Source organism: Somniosus microcephalus, chromosome 2 (genome assembly GCF_052327205.1).
Source record: "Somniosus microcephalus isolate GS21.2 chromosome 2, FLI_Smic_1.0, whole genome shotgun sequence".
NCBI classification, from domain to species: domain Eukaryota; kingdom Metazoa; phylum Chordata; class Chondrichthyes; order Squaliformes; family Somniosidae; genus Somniosus; species Somniosus microcephalus.
Window position 1 is genome coordinate 236,875,283 of NC_140988.1, and position 22,669 is coordinate 236,897,951.

Sequence of the window (22,669 nt, forward strand, 5' to 3'; positions counted from 1 at the left end):
ACCGATGCCAGGCTTACCGGTCTATAATTCCCCGTTTTCTCTCTACCACCTTTTTTAAATAGTGGGGTTACAATAGCTACCCTCCAATCCATGGGAACTGTTCCAGAGTCTATAGAATTTTGGAAGATGACCAGCAATACATCTACTATTTCTAGGGCCACTTCATTAAGTACCCTAGGATGTAGATTATCAGGCCTTGGGAATTTATTCCTGCTCCTATCTTCTATGTTTCTATTTATACTCTGTCCTATAGTGTAGCTACTTTTAGGGGGCCTATAGACTACTCCCACCAGTGCCTTCTTTCCCTTACTATTTCTTACCTCCACCCAAATTGGTTCTACATCTGGAACTTCCGAGCCGAGATCATTTCTCACTATTGTACTGACCCCTGAATATTCAGTTCCCAGCCTTGGTCACATTGCAACCATGTCTCTGTGATGGCTATTAGATCATACCCATTTATTTATATTTGTGCCGTCAATTCATCTATCTTGTTACGAATGCTGCGTGCATTCAGATAAAGAGCCTTTAATTTTGTCTTTATTCTTTTTCCCTACTCTGACCTTATTTGATGGTGCACTCTTATGTTTGTACGCTCTGTCCCTTCCTGTCACACTGTGGTTTTCATTGCCCATATCGCTACCCTGCACCATTGCCCTGTCCTTTCTCTTTAACTTCCTAAATTTCCCCTCGATTGAACCCTCCCCCCCACTATTTAGTTTAAAGCCCTATCTACAGCCCTAGTTATTCAATTCGCCAGGACACTGGTCCCAGCCTGGTTCAAGTGAAGGCCGTCCCACCGGAACAGCTCCTTCTTTCCCCAGTACTGGTGCCAGTGCCCCATGAATCGAAACCCATTCCTCCCACACCAATCCTTGAGCCACGCATTCAACTCTCCAATCTTATTGACCTTATGCCAATTTGCTCGTGGCTCAGGTAGTAATCCAGAGATTATTACCTTTGTGGTTCTGCTTTTTAATTTAGACCCTAGCTGCTCATACTCCCTCATCAGAACCTATTTCTTCGTCTTACCTATGTCAGTAGGTGAACATTTAAGGAACAGTGATCATAGTATCAAAAGGTTTAGATTAGCTATGGAAAAGGACAGGGAGCAATCTAGAGTAAAAATACTTAATTGGAGGAAGGCTAATTTCAGTGGGATGAGAATGCATCTGGCCCGGGTAAATTGGAATCAAAGATTCGCAGGCAAAACTGTAATGGAACAATGGGCTGCCTTTAAACAGGAAATAGTTCAGGTACAGTCCCATTAGGGGGAAAGGTAGGGCAACTAAAGTCAGAGCTCCCTGGATGCCGAAAGAGACGGAGAGTAAGATGAAGCAAAAAAGAGCGCGTATGACAGATGTCAGGTCAAGAATACAACTGCGAATCAGGCTAAATATAGAAAGTTCAGAGGAGAAGTAAAAAAGAAAATAAGAGGGGCAAAGAGAGGGTATGCGAATAGAATGGCAGCTTACATAAAAGGTAATCCAAAAGTCTTCTATTGGCATATAAATAGCAAACGGGTAGTAAGAGGAGGGTTGGAGCTGGTTAGAGACCAAAAAGGAGGCCTATGCAGAAGGTATGATGGAGGTGCTAAATGAGTAGTTTGCATCTGTCTTCACCAAGGAAGAAGGTGCTGACATAGACATAGTGAAGGAGGAGGTAGAGGAGATAATGGATGGGATAAAAATTGATAAAGAGGAGGTACAGGAAACTTTGTATTATCCGGAGGTTAACTGTCCAGAATGCTCAAGCCACCGGCAAAAATCAGGAGCCGTTTTGTTAGGTTTTTTTTCTTTTCGTTGCTTTTTTCTCAACAGTCAAGGTCTCGCTGAAGCTGTTGCTAAGCTACAGAGACGCTTGCAAGGTACGGCCGACTGTTTAGAAGCTGTTGCTAAGCAACAGGGTTTGTTGCCAGATACGGAGCTCAAAATCTCCGTATGTTTCAACATTAGCGCTGGTTTGTCCGGCAGTTTTGATGGGACGGCAACAGCTCGGTCCCGTCGGTGCCGGATAGCACAAAGTTTCCTGTACTAGAAAGGCTGGCTGTACTTAAAGTAGATAAGTCACCAGGACCAGATGGGATGCATCCTAGGACGCTGAGAGAAGTGAAGGAAGAAATCACGGAGCTGCTGGCCATAATCTTCCAATCCTCCTTAGAAACGGTGGTGGTGCCAGTGGACTGGAGAATTGTTAATGTTACATCCTTGTTCAAAAAAGGGTGTAAAGATAAACCCAGCAGTCAGTTTAACCTCTGCAGTGGAGAAGCTTTTAGAAACAATAATCAAGGACAAAATTAACAGTCACTTGGACAAGTGTGGATTAATGAAGGAAAGCCAGCACGGATTTGTTAAAGGCAAATCTTGTTTAACCAACTTGATCGAGTTTTTTGATGAGGTAACCGAGAGGGTCGATGAGGGCAATGCCATTGACGTGGTGTACATGGATTTCCAAAAGGCGTTCGACAAAGTGCCACATAATAGGTATTATGTCCGTGTGTAATTGAGACACGGACTGCAGGAGTTGGTTATAACAGGTCTTTACTGAGTGGAGACAAACTGGAACTACTATGCAAAAGTTACTACACAGGCTTATATTCAGGGGTGGTCACTACTGGTACTGCAGTATACAGGGGCTGCAGAATATAGTTCCTTCTGCAAAGTACATACACTACAATTCCTCCCCTTTTAGCTAAATAGTACATAACATTCGATTAATAATTAAATAACATATTTACAATTACAGTTGCTAGATACATTAGCTGAAGTTAAGCAATTATAAGTTCAGTCTTTGAGGAGGCTTCCTGATTCTGTCTGGATAACGCCTCTTTGGGGTATCAGGTTCTTCTGGCAAAGTTGATTCGGGATCAACGTCGTTGTTTGGTTCTTCTGCTTCCAATATCACCGATTCTGAGGTAGATGCAATTGGTACTTATGTTTCATCACCAGGTGTATCGGATCGTGGTGTGGAATTGATGTTTTCCAGTGACTCTAGAATCTGGTCAGCATGGCGTCTTACAATGCTCTCTCCAACGTCCACGGTATACATTAGAGGTCCTTGCCGTGTACAGATCGTTCCTGGCTGCCATTTCTCTGTGCGGTAGTCCCGGGCCAAAACTGGTTGACCTATCTTAAAACTCCTGGTCGGCCTTTCATTCATATTCTGAAACTGCCTGTTCTCCACATCTCTTCTGATGTTTGGCTTAACCAAATCCAAGCGGCATCTTAGTCTTCGATTGAAGAACATCATGGCTGGAGTTTGGTTGGTAACCGCATGTGTCACATTCCGGTAGGCAAACAAGAAGTTATCCACCTTGTGTTGTAGGGGTATGTCTTCATTACACATTGCCTTGATAGCCTTCTTGAATGTTTGAACAAACCTCTCGGCCAATCCATTGGTGGCTGGATGATATGGGGCGGATGTGTAATGCTTAACACCATTGTTCTTTAAGAACCTCCGGAACTCTTCAGACACAAACTGTGGTCCATTGTCGGAGCAAATCTGTTCAGGCAGCCCATTTCTGGCGAATATGGTTCGTAAGACTGTGATAGTTTTTTCTGTGGTGGTTGAGGACATTTTTATTACCTCTGGCCACTTTGAATGTGCATCCACCGCAATTAAAAACATCGAGTCCATAAATGGACCAGCAAAATCAATGTGCACCCTTTGCCATGGAGATGAGGGCCACTCCCATGGATGTAGAGGGGCTTGTGGTGGGGTGTTTTGGACCTTCTGGCATCCTGTACAGCTCTTGGTCATCTCTTCGATTTCTCTATCGATTCCCGGCCACCACACAAATGCTCTGGCTAAGTTCTTCATTTTTACCCCTCCCAGATGACCCTCATGAAGCTCATTGAGCACTCTATCCTTCAATTTGGGTGGAATTACTACTCTGGATCCACACATCAAGGTTCCTCTGCACACTGACAGCTGTTCTCTTGGCGAGAATGCTGGCAACAGCGGTTTGCCATGTGCTGGCCATCCCTTCACCGTTAAATCATAGACCCAGGAGAGTGTCTGGTCATTTCGTGTTTCCTTTTCTATGTTTGCATTCGTCACAGGGAGACATTCGACTATGATTGAGTGGAATATCTCCACTGGATCCACTGCAGGTGCTTCTTCCACCGTCGGCAACGGTAGGCGCGACAATCCATCAGCATTCCCATGCTGTTTAGTTCCTTTGTACGCGATGTCATATTGGTGTGCCCCTAGGAAAAACGACCACCTCTGTAGCCGTTGTGCTGTCATTATCGGGATGCCCTTCTGAGGGTTAAAAATGGAGACAAGAGGTTGATGATCAGTTAGTAGAGTAAATTTCTGACCGTGCAGGAAGTGATTGAACTTCTTCACCCCCCACACCAGGCTGAGGGCCTCTCTGTCAATCTGGGCGTAGTTACGCTCGGCTGAAGTTAACGAGCGTGACGCAAAAGCTATCGGCCTCTCTGAAACATCAAGGAATTTATGTAACAGTACCGCTCCAATGCCGTAGGGAGACGCATCACACGCCAGTCTTATTGGTAGTGATGGGTTGTAGTGAGCCAATACTTCTCTTGAAGTGATTAGGTCTTTACTCTTCTGAAAGGCCCGCTTACATTCATTGCTCCATTTCCATGCTACTCCAGTTTGTAGTAGGGCGTTCAGTGGGTGCAGAATTGTGGACAAATTCGGCAAAAACTTATGGCAGTAATTCACCAATCCGAGGAATGACCTCAGTTGCGACACATTTTCAGGTGCTGGAGCCTTAACTACCACTTCAATTTTGTCAGGGGACTTATGTAACCCCTCTTCATCAATCACGTGGCCACAATATGATATCTGTTTCTTAAAAAACTCGCACTTGGGGCGATTGGCTCGTAGCCCATGTTCTCTTAGTCTAGTGAGCACCTGCTCTAGGTTGGCAAGGTGTTCACTGTCATCTTCACCTGTCACTAGGATGTCGTCCAAGCAACACCGAGTCCCCGGAATCCCTTGCAGGACTTGTTCCATCGCTCTTTGCCATATCGCTGGAGCTGATGCTACTCCGAATACCAGTCGATTATACTGGTAAAGACCTTTGTGAGTGTTTATCGTGAGATACTTCCTGGAGGATTCTTCAACCTGCATCTAAAAATATGCTTGTGCTAGGTCAATTTTTGTAAAACGCTTCCCTCCAGATAGTGAGGCGAAAATATCTTCTATCCTCGGGAGAGGATATTGTACTGTGTGAAGGACTGGGTTCACCGTCACCTTGAAGTCCCCACAGATGCGAACCTTCCTTGGCTCCTCAGACTTATTGTTTAACGTTTTCTTCATGACAGGAACGATGGGTGTCGCCCACTCGCTCCAGTCTACCTTGGATAACACGCCTGCATTCTCCAGTTCTGCCTCGACGGCTGGGCGAATTGCATATGGTACCGATCTTGCTTTGAAAAACTTGGGAATTGCATTCTCTTCTATTTTTATCGAGGCGGTTACGCCTTTAAGAGTTCCCAGTTCTTGTTGAAATACCTCTTTGGCGTTAGCTAAGATTTTTGACAATCGTCCAGGTGTTACGTCGTCATCCTTTTTACCAGCCACCGTCAGTGCCTGAATGGAGTGCCAGTCTAAACTTATCTTTCTGATCCATTCACGTCCCAATAACGGTGGTCCACCATCTTGCAGTATGTACAGATACAATTTCTGTATTTCCTTGCCGTTGTATTCGACAGGCACCCTTATTTTCCCTCTGGGGTATACTTTTTGCCCCGTATACGTCTTCAAGACAATGGATGTCTCTTTCAAGGGTATGTGTGAGAATAGCCGCTCGTAGTCTCGTCGATTCATGACGGTCAGGGCTGATCCTGTATCCAATTCCATTTTGACTTGGGACCCTGCTATCGTGAGGGTGACCCAAATGGTTCGGTGATCCTCTTTTGCGATTACGTTGTGAAGTTTGAGACAGCTTAGTCTCTTGTTCCCGGATTCACTATCGCTCATCTGGTCTTCGGAACTACTGTCCGTCATCTTTTGTACTTTCCTGTACTGTTCCTTAGTAGCCTTTTTGTTGTCGTTAGTCTTCTTCCCAGACCTGCAAACTCATGCAATGTGTCCCATCTTTCCGCATTGCCTGCATATTTTGTCCTTGGACCAGCAGTCCTTCTGGTCATGGGTTGTTCTGCCGCAGCGATAACATTTTTCAAATCCCCATGTCATTTCGTGGGTGCCGTATTCCTGTGGCTTTTGCTGTATTTCCGCAGCTCCCCTTGCTGCTGCTTCGTATAATACTGCCACGCTGAAAGCCTTATCTAGCGTCAGCTCTTGCTCTGAGAGTAACCTCTTCTGGGTTCCTTCACTCAGGAGTCCACAGACAAATTTGTCCCGTAAGGTATCTGCCAGTCCTGCTCCGAACTGGCAGTGCTTTGATAGCTTGCGTAGTTCCGTAAGGTAATCAGCATTGGTCTCATCTTTATGCTGATTTCTCCTGTGGAATTTAAATCTTTCTGCTATCAGCAGCGGTGTAGGATTTAGGTGTTCCTGTAGGATATCAACAATTTCGTTAAAACTCTTCGCCATCGGTTTGGCTGGAGTAATCCGGTTCCGCAATAGGCCGTACGTTCTTGCGCCCATTAAGTTTAGTAGTACCGATGCCTTTTTCTCATCGGCTACTTCGTTTGCCTCGCAATATACTTCGACTCTTTCCACATACGTGGTCCAGTCTTCTATTGCATTATCGAAGGCAGTGATATTGCCAGTCTTCGGCATCTTGGAAATCTAAGATGGCGCCTCCCGCGCTTTGCCTTCTTCCCCGATTTAACAAAATGGCACCTCCCGCGCTTTCCGTCTTCCTCGCTGTTGCTGGCGTTTTATGCCTTGATGACGACGCCCTATGGTCTTCGCGCACTTCCCCCCGCGCTGCTGCTAACGCTGCTCTCCGCGGTTCCTGTGGCAAACTGCAGCTCCTCGCAGCTTTCTGCGCTTCTAATTTCTTTTATTTCCCCGTCGTCGGAGCAACCCTGCGGGACACTTTCCTCCCTCTTCTCGGGTCTGTACGCTGCCTGGCTTCGTAGCACCAGCCGCGCCCTGTGTGCTCCACTCTCTCTCTCCTCTTCCCGACAACGCTGCTCGACCCCGTTGAAAAGCCACCCGATCGAGCTCTAGCCCACCGCAGCCCAGGAAGGATCAGTGTACTACCTGCCACCAGCCCGATTAGCTGGAACACCATCGACAGGATAACCTAGCCCCGCTCTCGACAGCCTCTCCTGCAAATCTTCAACTCCGATGAATCAGAGGCGGTTGCCCACGGTCGACGCCCATTTCTTCTGTTTGTTTTATTTTTTTTTCTTCCTTCTGTCCTCGACCTCTGACAACTTCACTTCAGGGATGGATCCCCATGAGGTGGTGCAGACTGTAGGTAAGTTCGGATCTGCTCGTCGCCAGTATTATGTCCGTGTGTAATTGAGACACGGACTGCAGGAGTTGGTTATAACAGGTCTTTACTGAGTGGAGACAAACTGGAACTACTATGCAAAAGCTACTACACAGGCTTATATACAGGGGTGGTCACTACTGGTACTGCAGTATACAGGGGCTGCAGAATATAGTTCCTTCTGCAAAGTACATACACGACAATAGGCTTGCCAGCAAAGTTGAAGCCCATGGAATAACAGGGACAGTGGCAGCATGGATACGAAATTGGCTAAGTGACAGGAAACAGAGTAGTGGTGAACGAAATAACAACAAAGTGCTGGAAACACTCAGCAGGTCAGGCAGCATCGAGGCGAGGAGAAACAGAGTCAACGTTTTGGGTCGAACCCTTCGTCAGAACTGGAAAAGGTTAGGGAACAGAGATTTTTAAGCAGGAGCAGGGAGGAGGGGAGGAAAGAACAAAGGGAAGGTCTGTGATGGGATGGAAGGCAGGAGAGATTGAATGACAAAAGGGATGATAGTGTAAGGCAAAAGGAGAGGTAATGGGACAAGTTAAGAAACAAAAGATGGCTCTAGGTGATGTGTGAATGATGATGGCAGCAACATTAACAGCTATCATGTGAGGAAACAAGAGAAAAAAAACTGCAGGGGCGAATTTATGGTCTGAAATTGTTGAACTCAATGTCAAGTCCAGAAGGCTGTAAAGTGTCCAACAGAAAGATGAGGTGCTGTTCCTCAAGCTTACGTTGAGCTTCGTTGGAACAATGTAAGAGGCCGAGGACAGAGAGATCAGAGTGGGAGTGGGGTAGAGAATTAAAATGACGGGCGACCGGAAGCTCGGGGTCATGCTTGCGGACTGAACGGAGGTGTTCCGCAAAGCGGTCACCCAATCTGCGTTTGGTCTCCCCAATGTCGAGACCGCATCGTGAGCAGCGAATACAGTATGCTAAATTGAAAGAAGTACAAGTAAATCGGCCTGCTGAGTGTTTCCAGCACTTTCTGTTGTTATTTTAGATTTCCAGCATCTGCAGTATTTTGCTGTTGTATTAGTGTTACGTTAAGAGGACAGACAGGCCTGAATGGGCAGATATGCGGCAGATGAAATTTAATGCAGAAAAGTGCGAAGTGATACATGTTGGTAGAAAGAATTAAGAGAGGACATATAAACTAAAGGGTACAATCCTAAAGTGGGTGCATGAAGAGAGGTATATGTGCACAAATTTCTGAAGGTGGCAGGGCAGGTTGAAAAAGCAGTTAATAAAGCTTACGGGATCCTGGGCTTCATGAATAGACGTATAGGGGTCGATTTTAACTCAGCCGTGAGGCGGGCTTTGAGGCGTGTGGGGGGTTAAAATCACAAACACTGGGGGTCGGGACCCCCCCCCCCCCCCCCCAGCCTGGTTCCTGACCCCGAGCCATTTTAACCCAGGCGTGTCTGATGGTCCCGAATCAGTCCCGCCTCCAACAGGCGGGACTGGTCTTTAAGGCCCTTAATAGCAATAATTGGCCTTTATAATCCCATTTTTAACCCTTTTCCCATGTAAAACACGCCTGGTGGGGATCACGCCTGTGAAACCTGGCGTGAGCACTATTGGCTTGCTGACTATCAGCTGCAGGTCAACCATTAAAGAGGAGATTTGATCAGTCACCATTTGCAGGTGGCAGGACTTTGTTGTTTCAGGCCTGGGGCAACTTTTACCAGGCTTAACTACACCTGTGGAAGGTTGGAGCCTCACACACATCTCCAGTATGACCTCGTGGGAAACCACGCTCGCCACCTTCACTCAGCGCTTCCTCAACGGAGGCATATACCAGAAGCATGGGAGCCATTTATTTCCTTCCCTTCTGGGCATTAGATGAGCTCGAACACCAGCCGCGGCACCAGCAGAACCAGGAACAACAGCAGCAGTAACGGGAGCGCCAGGCTGCTGCTCCTCACCCACCTGAAGCTGCACAGGCCGGAAGGGGCCAGCGCTTGGAAGTGGCTTGAGAGCACCTTGCTGCACATCAGGGGGCCATGGGGACCCGTATCTACAATGGCAGTCCTACTCAGAAGGACTTCCATGAAGGTCTGGTTTCTCTGTTCAATAGATGCCCATCGCTCCTCAAGAGATGTCATTCTATTATGAACACTCACCATGTTTTCCATACCCTGGTGACTTATCTCCTCCATGGAGGTTGCCATCCTTTCCATGGTGATGCGTTCATGCGCCAATGACTCCACAAAGGCTCTGCTCATGTTCGCTATGGACTCCTCCATTCGCTCCGCACTCACATCGACCCTGGAGACAAAACCTGCTAGAGACTCCTGCATCTGTTCCTGGAGTTCCAGCCCCGCTGATCTTATGGATGGACCCAGAGGCAGAGGGTCGACATGCAGCTGAGCCAAGCTGGCAGAGTCCTGCGCCCTCCGACTAGCACTCTCCACTGCTCTCCCTGTCTCCCCAATCTGCTGATGCTCACTTGTGAGCTGTGATACACCAGGTGACAACACTACTCTATGTCCCGAAGGTCCCACCAAGGTGAGTGTCTGCGCTGGTGCTGGGTGCGCTGAATTCTGCTGACGCTGCGCCTTCGGAGGTTGCAGATTCCTCTGAGGAGTCTGGAAGCTCAGGCTCTTCCTCCTGGACAGTGGGGACAGGGGCTCTCGATGGTCCTGTGGGGGGGTAAAGGAAAGAGTTAGAGATGTGAGGTCAAGGTTACATGCACATTGCATATTGCAGATGATCATAGGTCCATCTGTTATAGTTTCAGAATCATTATCAGCGACTCATGCAATGTCAATGAGAGAGATGGAAAACTATTCTGTCACCAGCTTGCTGTGATGCACCCGTCTGTCCGTCCCCCACTTGCACCTCATCCTCCAGTCCTACGATCTCCAGGACCGCCTCCTCCCAGGGGGTGAGGTGGGCTACTGAGGGTGGCCCTCCTCCTGTCCTCGCTCGTTCTCTTTTATTGTGAGCTCTCTTTTCCTGCAATGAGGGAGACAAGTGGAGTTTGAGTGAGAATGAAGGAGTGAGTGTAGAGAATCCATAGCATAGATGCTTAGAAGGAAACAAAGATGGAGTGAGGTGGCAAGACGAAGGGCCCTCCCTGTGTGTTGTCAGTTTTCATAGCATCAGAGTGATAGGGAGTGTGAGGGCTGCATAGTCGAATAGTTAGGTGAATGTGAGCATAGAGAGAGAGGGAATGGGTAAGGGTGCATGGATGTCAGTGTCAAGTGGGATGTGGAGGAAGAGATTGTTAAAGCTGAGTGCTGGTGAGGAGAGGCAATGGAGATCAGGTTGACTGTGATGGGAACTTCATACTCACTTTTCCAGTGTGCTGAAGGTCATGAAATCTCTTCCTGCACTGTATCCAGGTTCTGCGGGTAGCCGATAAGGAGTTGACCTCCTCTGGCACTTGCAGCCACGCAGCCTTTGTCTGCTGGGGAGGCATCTTCCTCCCTGATGAAGGGAAGAGCACCTCCTTGTGAGCTCTTGCTCCCTCCACTAAAGCCTGCAGGGCAACGTCGTCAAAATGGGGTGCAGACTTCGGTCTTTCTCTTACACTGAGCTGGAAGCAGAATGGCATCAGCAAATGCCAAAAGGTTGGCAGCCTGCAGAAGAAGCAAGGCTTGTTGCAGACCCTAAATGCAGCAGCAATAATGACGTCATATTATGCGACTTTCTGACTGGAAATACTCATTTGCCAAGGGTTCCCACACGTTGGAAATCAATTGGCCAATTGAGTTAAAATTGCATCAATCTCACACACCCATTTAGATTCGTGTGGGAAACACCAAATTCGGGGAACCCGACAATTCCCCGCACCCGAGTTAAAATCGACCCCATAGAGTACAAAAGCTTGGAAATTATGAAGAACCTGTATAAAACACTGGTTTGGCCTCAACTGGAGTACTGTATCCAATTAAGGGCACCAAACTTTACGATGGATGTGAAGGCCTTAGAGAGGGTGCAGAAAAGATTTACGAGAATGATTTCAGGGATGAGGGACTTCAGTTACGTGGATAGACTGGAGAAGCTAGGGTTCTTAGAGCAGCGAAGGTTGAGAGGAGATTTGATAGAGGTGTTCAAAACCATGAGGGGTCTGGACAGAGTAGATAGAGAGAAACTGTTTCCATTGGCAGGAGGGTCGAGAACTAGAGAACACAGATTTAAGCAGAACCAAAGACGACATGAGGAAAAGCTTTTTTACTCAGCAAGTGGTTAGGATTTGGAATGCAATGCCTGAAAGGGTGGTGGAGGCAGACTCAATCACAGCTTTCAAAGGGGTGTTGGATAAGTACCCGAAGGAAAAAATTTGCAGGGCTGTGGGGAAAGGGCGGGGGAGTGGGATTAGCTGAAGTGCTCTTGCAGAGAGCTAGCACGGGCTCGATGGGCCGAATGACCACCTTCCATGCTGTAACCATTGTATGATCCCATGGTTCTTTTGCCAATCGCCTTAAATCTGTGCCATCTGGTAAACACCTTTCTGCCCCTGGAAACAATTTCTCCTTATTTACTCTATCAAAACCATTCATGACACCTCTATCAAATCTCTTCTTAACCTTCTCTGCTCTAAGGAGAACAATCCCTGATACTAGCTTTTTATTCCAGACTTTTTGTTTAATTGAATTTAAATTTCCCAGCTGCCGTGGTGGGATTTGAACTCATGTCTCACGGATCATTAGTCCAGGCCTCTGGATTACTAGTCCAGTAAGACAACCACTATGCTATGGTACCCGTAACTACTTGGGTTATCTGTGTTGCTCAAATCGTCCCTTGTGAATATTTGGTGGAAGCTATATTACCTATTTTGTGCTCGTCCTCCGTTTCAAAGTTATTTGCATTTTTATACTTTTTGTCTTCTCTGGCTGCCCTCTTTGTGTGGTACCATTTTTTACAGTTATATTTAACTTATACTGCTAGGTTTTTTTCTAGGTCTCTCCCTGTCCCTCTGATGATCACTTTTAATGTGTTTCTGCATTTTCTTATGTTCTTACATTCATCTCAGTGAACCCCTTCCCTTTTCTCCCTGCAAAATTAATAGAGGACACCTTTAATTCCCTTTTAATGTGTTTGTTAATCTATTGAGGGTCACATTTGTTTAGTTTGAGCTTATTGATTTTAGGTATGTATTTATCCTGCAGGCTCAGTATTATACCTTTAAATGTATTCCACTTGTCTTCTGACTGAGCATTCCTTCTATTGAGTTATTTTAGCTGTTTCCTTATTTCTTTGATCTTACTTTTTTCATTTTCAATGAGTAGAATAACAAATTCTGAATTGTAGAATATTATGGAATGCATATGCCTACTATATAAAGATTATACTGTTTAAAAGATCCAGCGTATGCCCATTTGAGGAAAAAAAATCTGTCTCATTTAATTCTTCCACTTTCACCCCACCCCCCTCCCCCCATACATCCTACAGCCAGGAAGGTAAGGAGTCTGAGACACCAATTTCTCCTCAGAACTGCTGCTCTAATCAGGAGGCAAATTCAATTAGCATGAACTGTTCTGTGGCATTTTTGCTTTGAGATGGAATATTTTCTCTCCCAACAGAATTCCATCCATAATCCTGGCCAAGAACTGAAACCTGTTAACAAGTCTCACTAATTAGAGTGGCAGACATTAGACTCATGATTTTATGGTTGGGATTGGGATCTTCCTGCCAAATTGCCCATAATTCCTGAGCTGCTGAGTTGTAACATTACAGTTCCTAGCATTTTCTGTGCCACCTGAAATACCCATGCATTAGATATCTTTTGACACTGTGCTACACTTAGCAGTAATGGGACCTGGCATTATGTGATATTTCTGCAGAAAGGTTGATTGATTTGTTTAACCTTCCCTTGTATGCCTGAATCTGCTAAATTGTGCATTTTTTTGTCTATTTAAAAACTCTTCCTAATATTTATGCAGACTTTAAGTGAACTGGAAGATATGAAGTCCGAAATCGAGCTTTTAAAGAAACAGATGTGTAGTGAGCGGGTCACAGTAAAGAACCTTGAGACAATGTTGACATCAACTCGAGAAAAGGAGTTTCAGTATCACCTGACAAAGCATGAAAAAGAGTCAGAAATACAGCTTCTTGGGGACAAGCTGACTCTAGCAGAGAGCAAAGTGTGAGTGGTACCCCTTTCTTATCACTAGCATTTTTTTTTACTAAATACTGAAACTCTTGCACCAAATAATCCGGAGAGTTTTCCTCAGAATTAACCCAGTTGTGTTTGGCCACATTTATATAGAAAATATTAGACAATCTTACTATTAAATGGCAGATAAGCTTAAAAAATCACTTACAAATATAGCTAGTTCTTTACATGTTATATTTCACAAAACGCAGGTACATTGCTTATCCTACCAGAAAAAAAATAATTGCACTTCTATATTGCTTCATGTCAACATTAAAAGGTGCTTCACACAATGAATTTCTTTTTGAATACAGGACTGGTAGGGAAATCACAGGAGTACTTATTCTTTTAAGAGAACTTTGTGATTTCTCCCTCTCCCTAACCACAAACAATGGCATCTAGGTCTTTTTTTTCCATAACTCTCTATCAATTGCATCACATCTGGTCCATCTCAAGAGTAGCCACTCTTAACCAGATAGCTGCCTGTAACCTGCTGGTGGAAGTCAGTTCATTGTGGGGAGGGAGAAGAGAAGATACATATCTACCGATGTCATAAACTTTGAAGACTTCTGAAGTACCTTATAACTGCACTTTCAAAATCCCCACTGTCTAGCCTTTGGCCCTCCATTCAGCATAACATTTCTGCAGCTATCCATCTGCTAAACCACACCCTCACCTCCGCCTTTGATGCCCTAGTCCCCATTAAAACCATTACTCTCTCTCACCCTGGCTGTTCCTGCTGGTACGACCCTCATCGCCACTCCCTTAAGTCTAAGGGACGCAGACTTGAACAGATATGGCGGACAATTACTTTAGTCATTCACCACCAGATCTGGCTGGATCATGTAACGCACTATCAGGTCCAGCTCCTGTCTGCCAAAACTGTTCCAGGATCAAGCTGAAATGCAAAGATAACCCCCAGCTTCTTTTCTCTGCTGCAAACCGTCGTCTTAAACCCCTCTCCCCTACCTCCAGCAATAAGTGCGAGGAGCTCATGGACTTCTTTGTCACTAAGATTGAGACCATCTGTTCAGCTGCTTCTGCCGCTTTCCTCCCTCCCCTAGCCCAATGGGCCAAATTTCCTCTAAGGATCCCCTCTGTCCTAGCCCTGAACTCGCATCTTTCTCTAGTTTCTTTCCTGTCTCCCCTCACGGCCTCTCCGAGCTCATCTTGTCCATGAGACCCACCTCCTGCACCCTCGACCCTATTCCCAATAAACTGCTGACCACCCAACTTCCCTTCCTAGCTGATATTGTTAACGGATCTCTCTCCTCAGGTACTGTCCCCCTCCTCTTCAAATCTGCCGTCATCACCCCTCTCAAAAAAATAACCCTTGACCCCTCCATCCTTGCAAACTACCTCGCTTTCTTCTCCAAAGTCCTTGAACGTGCTGTTGCCTCCCAAATCCGTGCCCATCCTTCCAGGAACTCCATGTTTGAACCCCTCCAATCAGGTTTCTGCCCCTGCCACAGTACTGAAACGCTTCTTATCAAAGTCACAAAATACACCCACTGACTGTGACAAAAGTAATCTCTCCCTCCTCATCCTTTTCGACCTGTCTACAACTGTTGACATGGTTGACCACACAGTCCTCCTTCAACGCCTCTGCATCGCCGTTCAGCTGGGTGAGACTGCACTCACCTGGTTCCATTCTTATCTATCCCGTCGTAGCCAGAGAATCACCTGCAATGGTCACTCTTTCCGCTCCCGCACCATTATCTCTGGTGTCCCCCAAGGATCTATGCTAGGCCCCTCCTATTTCTCATCTACATGCATCCCCTCGGCGACATCATCCGAAAACACAGCATTGGTTTCCACATGTACGCTGACGACACTCACCATCACCTTTCTCGACCCCACCACTGTCTCTAAATTGACACAGCTTGTCCGACATCCAGTACTGGATGAGCAAAAATTTCCTCCAACTAAATATTGGGAGACCGAAGCCATTGTCTTGGGTCCAACCACAAGCTCCATTCGCTAACCATTGACTCCATCCCTCTCCATGGCAACTGTCTGAGGCTGAACCAGACTGTTCGCAACCTTGGTGTCATATTTGACCCCAAGATGAGCTTCCGACCACCTATCTGCATAATCACTAAGACCGCCTATTTCCACCTCTGTAACATCACCCGACTCCACCCCGCCTCAGCTCATCTGCTGCTGAAACCCTCATCCAGGACTTTGTTACCTCTAGACTTGATTATTCCAATGCACACCTGGCCGGCCTCCCACTTTCTACCCTCCGTAAACTTGAGGTCATCCCAAACTCTGCTGCCCATGTCCTAACTCGCACCAAGTCCCGTTCACCCATCACCCCTGTACTCGCTGACCTGTATTGGTTCCTGGTCTGACAACGCCTCGATTTTAAGATTCTCATCCTTGTTTTCAAATCCCTCCATGACCTCGCCCCTTCCTATCTCTAATCTCCTCCAAGATACCTGCACTTCTCTAATTCTGGTCTCTTGAGCATCTGCGATTTTAATCACTCCACCATTGGTGGCTGTGCCTTCAGCTGCCAAGGCCCTAAGCTCTGGAATTCCGTCCCTAAGCTGCGCTGGAATTCCCTCTCTAAACCACTCTGCTTCTCTTTTCTCCCTTAAGATGCTCTTTAAAATCTGCCTGTTTGACCAAGCTTTTGGTCATCTGCCCTAATATCTCCTTTTGTGGCTCGGTGTCAAATGTTGTTTGGTAACACTTCTGTGAAGCGCCTTGGGATGTTTTGCTATGTTAAATGTGCTATATAAATATATAAGTTGTTGTTGTCTTTAAGATTATGAAAGGGTTGATAAAGTAGACGTAGAGAAGATGTATCCACATGTGGGCGAGACCAGAACTAGAGGCCATAAATATAAGATAGTCACTAATAACTCCAACAGGGAATTCAGAAGAAACTTCTTTACCTAGACAGTGGTTAGAATGTGAAACTTCCTACCACATGGAGTGGTTGAGGCGAATACCATAGATGCATTTAAGAGGAAGCTAGATAAACACATGAGGGAGAAAGGAATAGAAGGATATGTTGATGGGGTTAGATGAAGAAGGGTGGGAGGAGGCTCGTGTGAAACATAAACACCAGCATGGAGCTGTTGGGCCAAGTGGCCTGTTTCTGTTCTGTAAATACTTTGAGCAGGATTGTTGATTTATAAAGTTACAAACAGGCCAGAAGATGGCTGATTTGTGAAATGGAAAATGTTACACTGATGTAGTAAAGAAAACTGAATTCTGCATCTAACCATATTATATCTTGCCTAAGATTGCTTGATAGGTTTGCGAAATAGCAAATGCTAAGGACTAGATTCACCAAAAAAGTTTTAAAATAGTTACTGAAGTACGGTTGCAGTAGTACGGTTGCAGTATGTTAAAAAATAGCATCATATTGGTTGAGTAGTATATGGCTGATTTAACTGGTAGAAATTTGTAGTGATCTGCTAAATCCTTTAGTCATTTTTCTGTAACTTCCTAGAACTTGTGTGGCGTCTTAATAATTCCTAATACATGTTAGTCCATAGTGATAGGATAGTGAGCTATTGATCTCAGCACTGCTGTCTGGGGTACAGGATACGTCGCCAGAGGGCAAGATAGACAGTTGGAGCACAAGTCAACTTAGGCCACTTTTACAAACGTAAAGTATTAAATGGAAACAAGTTATTTGGCCTTCCAGCAGACTTGTATATTCTGCACTTTAGTAGATTCCCCGTAATTTATATTCTAAGAATGGTGATTACAGGTAAAATTTCCAAGAGAACTGAAATATCTCCCAGTCCAACAACTGTAATTGACCAAAAGCACTTGCAAATGAGCTAACAATTTAATAATAGTACTGTATTGGTTGAGTAATATATGGTCTCTTGGTTGAGGAATGGTATATGGTAGAGGAGAAATAACACAAAATAGGGGGAGAAATTATTCTGAGCAATGTGTACATAAGAACATAAGAAATAGGAGCAGGAGTAGGCCATTTGACCCTTTGAGCCTGCTCCGCCATTCAATAAGATCATGGCTGATCATCGACCTCATCTCCACTTCCCTGCACTTTCCCCACATTCCTTGATTCCCTTAATATTCAAAAATCTATCGATCGCTGTCTTGAACATACGCAACGACTGAGCCTCCGCAGCCCTCTGGGGTAGAGAATTCCAAAGATTCACCACCCTCGGAGTGAAGAAATTTCTCCTCATCTCAGTCCTAAATGGCCGACCCCTTATTCGGAGACTGTGACCCCTGGTTCTAGGCTCCCCAGCCAGGGGAAACATCCTCCCTGCATCTACCCTGTCAAGTCCTCTAAGAATTTTATATGTTTCAATGAGATCACCTCTCATTCTTCTAAACTCTAGAGAATATAGGCCTAGTCTACTCGATCCCCCCCATCCCAGGAACCAGTCTGATGAACCTTCATTGCACCCCCTCTATGGCAGGTATATCCTTCCTTAAGTAAGGAGACCAAAACTGTACACAATACTCCAGGTGTGGTCTCACCAGGGTCCTATATAATTGCAGTAAGACGATTTTAATCTTATACTCAAATCCTCTTGTAATAAAGGCCAACATACCATTTGCTTTCCTAATTGCTTGCTGTACCTGCATGTTAACTTTCAGTGATTCGTGTACAAGGACACCCAGGTCCCTCTGAACAACAACATTTCCCAATCTCTCACCATTTAAAAAATACTCTGCTTTTCTATTTTTCCTACCAAAGTGGATAACTTCACATTTCTCCACATTTACCATGTTCTTGCCCACTCACTTAGCCTGTCTATATCCCCTTGACACCTCCTTGCATCCTCCTCACAACTTACATTCCCACCTAGCTTTGTATCATCAGCAAACTTGGATATATTACATTTGGTCCCCTCATCCAAATCATTGATGTAGATTGTGAATAGCTGAGGCCCAAGCACCGATCCTTGCAGCATCCCACTAATTACAGCCTGCCAATCTGAAAATGACCCATTTATTCCTACTCTCTGTTTTCTGTCCATTAACCAATCCTCAATCCATGCTATTTTATTACTCCCAATCCCATGAGCCCTAATTTCGTTTAATAACCTCTTGTGTGGCACCTTATCGAATGCCTTCTGAAAATCTAAATACATTACATCTACTGGTTCCCCCTTATCTATTTTGCTAGTTACAACCTCAAAACATTCTAACAGATTAATCAAACATGATTTCCCTTTCATAAATCCATGTTGACTCTGCCCAATCCTATTATTATTTTCTAAGTGCCCTGTTACCATGTCCTTAATAATAAATTCTAGCATTTTCCCTACTACTGATGTCAGGCTAACTTGTCTGTAGTTCCCTGCTTTCTCTCTCCTCCTTTCTTAAATAGTGGGGTTACATTTGCTACTTTCCAATCCACAGGAATCATTCTAGAATCTATGGAATTTTGGAAAATGACAACCAATGCATCCACTATCTCTATAGCTACCTCTATACTCTGCTTTTCTATTTTTCCTACCAAAGTGGATAACTTCACATTTCTCCACATTTGCCATGTTCTTGCCCACTCACTTAGCCTGTCTATATCCCCTTGACACCTCCTTGCATCCTCCTCACAACTTACATTCCCACCCAGCTTTGTATCATCAGCAAATTTGGATATATTACATTTGGTCCCCTCATCCAAATCATTGATATAGATTGTGAATAGCTGAGGCCCAAGCACTGATCCTTGCGGGACCTCACTAGTTACAGCCTGCTAACCCGAACATAACCTGTTTATTCCTACTCTGTTTTCTGTTTGTTAACCAATCCTCAATTCATGCTAGTATATTACACCCCCCCCCCCCCAATCCCATGACCCCTAATTTTGTTTAATAACCTCTTGTGTGGCACCTTATCGAATGCTTTCTGAAAATCCAAATGCACTGGTTCCCCCTTATCTATTCTGCTCGTTACAACCTCTTACTAATTATTCACTTTAATCATATTGGAGAAAATATATTTAATTCGTGAGCCAAGATCTAGTAGCCTTTTCAATGAGACTTTAAGAGTGAGCACAGAGCTATGAACCTTCATCTTCCACTGAGCTTCTTATATCAGTGCCAGTGTGGCAGGCCAGGATTTCTGGCCTCTGCAGCATTGCACCCCTAACCAGCTGATTTTCCAACCTTGGTCATTTAAATAATTTTAGTGATCATGTCAACTTTTAAGTATAGGTTAGATGGAAGCATTTAGGTAGCACCTTACACAACCTCAAAATGCCCTAAAGTGCATCACAGCCAGTTAATTGCTTTTTGAAGTGTAGTCACTACAGTGCCAGCCTTGACTCAGTGGTAGCACACTCTCCTCTGAGTCAGAAAGTTGTCGGTTTACGTTCCACTCCAGAGACTTGATGGGATAAATGTTGCCCAGGATATTGGGAGAACTCCCCTCCTCTTGAAATAGTGCCGTGGCATCTTTGACGTCCACCCAAGAGGGGCAGACGGAACTTAGATTAACGTCTCATCTGAAAGATGGCACCTCCAACAGTGCAGCACTCCCTCAGTACTGCACTGGAGTGTCAGCCGAGATTATGTACTCAAGTCTCTGAAGTGGGGCTTGAACCCACAACCTTCTGAGTTAGATGCAAGAGTGCTGCCACTGAGCCATGGCTGACACCTTTATAAAGGGCTATGGAAACAGGATAGGCAAATGAGATTATGACTTGCTTGTGTGGAAGATAAAAGCCAACACCGAAGGAGTGGGCTGAACAGCCTGTTACCGTCTTGTAATTTCTATGTAATAAATGGGCAGTCGTACTGTACTTTCGGTTGTAAATACTGGAAGTGGTGGAACCGAGCAGAGGCCAACAGAATGGCCTAGAAATTCAGTTGCTTGCGCCAGCCGTTAGCGCCTTAAGAGAAGTGAATTTCGGGCGCTATGCGTGTAGCGTCCGGGCGCAGCGCGATCTGCGCCTCGCCCCAAATTAAGTAGACATTTAGCGCCGGCGCAAAGTTTAGCGCGCGCTCACCTGCGCGCGCAGAAAATGACGTCATATCCTCGTGCAACGCCCTTTCCGAGCCCCGATCCAGAACTTCAGTGGGACCGCCCCATTGTGCGACCGGCGGCCCGCATGCTTGTTTAGTGGAACGCAACAGAGCCGACGCGGGACCCGGGGAGCATAAATTAAAGGGCACTTACCCTGCACTATAAAGGGCAGGCATTTTGCAGCAAACACTCTTGTGCAACGGATTTCTGGAGAGAGACCAAGGAAGACAGCTTTCTGGTTTGGGCCCACACTAGCTCAGGTATTTTTGGCTTCAGGCCAGAGCGTTGCAAGTGGCCTCTTGTATATTTGACTGTTTGGCAGCATATTATGGGGGCTGCATGGGGTGCCAACGCTGAGTTTCAGCGTCATGTCCGTAGGGCTCGCAGACGCGGTGTGAGGGGCAGCCCTGGCTAGACGCAGAGGGGGCAACAGGCGTCGGCAACATAGGCCTTACCCAGTCAGGGCATACCGCCAGCAGCGCACCTACCTCAACATGAGTGGCGCGAGATGTGTAAAAAGGCTGAGATTCCGAAAGGAGGTGGTTGCAGAGATCTGCCATCTGCTTCGCAGAGATCTGCGTCCAAAGCTCAGGAGCAAGGACGTCTCTGTCGGTGGAGGCGAAGGTGACGGTGGCCTTGAACTTCTATGCCACCGGCTCCTTCCAATCCGCTGCTGGGGACATAGCTAACATATCCCAGTTCGCTGTGCATTGCTGCATCCGCCAGGTGACCGATGCCCTTTTCAGAAGGAGACGCCAATTCATCTCCTTCCCCATGGCCCTGGAGAGGCAGCATCAGCGTGCACTGGGATTTGCAAGATTCGCGGCCTTCCCCTTGGTGCAGGGCGCCATTGACTGTACGCATGTGGCTTTGCGGGCACCTGTGGAGCATGCCGAGGATTACCGCAACCGGAAGGGCTACCATTCCCTCAATGTGCAGCTGGTGTGTGACCACAAGCAGCGCATCCTAGCTGTCAATGCCCGCTTTCCAGGCAGCAGCCACGATGCCTTTATCCTGCGGCAGACAACTGTGCGTGACATGTTCGAGGCACAGCCTCCCCCAAGAGGATGGCTTCTCGGGGACAAAGGCTATCCTTTGTGTACCTGGCTCATGACCCCGCTCCACGCGCCCAGGACCCCTGCTGAAGAGGCATACAACGAGAGTCATCAAGCGAGCAGGAACATAATCGAGCAAACAATTGGCGTCCTCAAGCAGCGGTTCCGCTGCCTGGATCGTTCCGGCGGATCTCTGCAGTATTCCCCGGACCGAGTGTCCCAATTCATCGTTGTTTGCTGCATGCTGCACAACCTGGCTCTCCGCAGGACTCAGGCACTGCCACCTCACATTGGACCACCACCTCAGGAGGAGGAGCAGGAGGAGGAGGAGTACCATCCCAGGAGGGAGCGAGAAGGTCCAAGGGCCGTCCGTCGGCAGCTTATTGAACGTCACTTCTAAGCCCCCTGTCAGGGAATGCCTTGTGGCCATGAAGGAACATGAACGCAGCCGCTCCGCAAGCCCTCAGCCGGCGAAGGCAACAAACACTTACAGCAACAAACATGGACACTGTCTGAATAAAGAGAAATCTTTATTTTAGACCAATGAAACCCCTTCACACATGAAACCCAGAAACATTAAACGGCCCCAAAAAACAGTACATCAAATGACTCACTCCCACAACCTGGGGAGGAATAACTGAACTTTTGTTCAAAAATGGCCTTCATCCTCGGCCTTAACCCAAAAAACATCCCCAGAAACAAAACAACCATGGCCAAAAGAAACATAGGCATCGCCATATAAAATAACACTTGGCCACACCGCCTACTTCTTGGGCCGCGAGGGCGAGACCTTGTCGAGCCTTTTAGGGCCCCTGCCCGGCCTGCTGCTCCTCCGCAAGCTCTGCCCAGTGGCTGCTGCGAGGCTGGGGAAAGGCTCCTGAGGGTTAGATGTCCTTCCGGCAGATGCCCTTGGGGGGCGGCCTAGATGGGGTTTGCCCCTCGAGGGGCCGGCTGGTGATTGGCGCAGCTGTGCCTGGCCAACATCATTCGCAGCCGCTTGCCGTTGAGGCGCCACTGGGGGAGTGGCGGTGACGGCTGGAGGAATGTGTGCAATCTGGCGGATGGTCGGCCCTGGCTGGTGATGTGCCACTCTGGCACTCGCACGGGCCCGCACTGCAGCATGCGCACCAATCTGCCGA

At 46.6% G+C, this 22,669-nt stretch overlaps 1 protein-coding gene across 3 annotated transcripts in view; it reads left to right on the forward strand.

Moving 5' to 3' along the window:
• The window catches only part of cep135 (centrosomal protein 135), a 257,425-nt gene that overhangs the window by 228,265 nt on the left and 6,491 nt on the right, over positions 1–22,669 (forward strand). For all 3 annotated transcript variants that reach the window (XM_085970351.1, XM_085970360.1, XM_085970370.1), the window contains one exon: positions 13,289–13,491. In XM_085970351.1, coding sequence (XP_085826477.1) covers positions 13,289–13,491 — 203 coding nt within the window. The remainder of the gene's footprint in view (positions 1–13,288; positions 13,492–22,669) is intronic.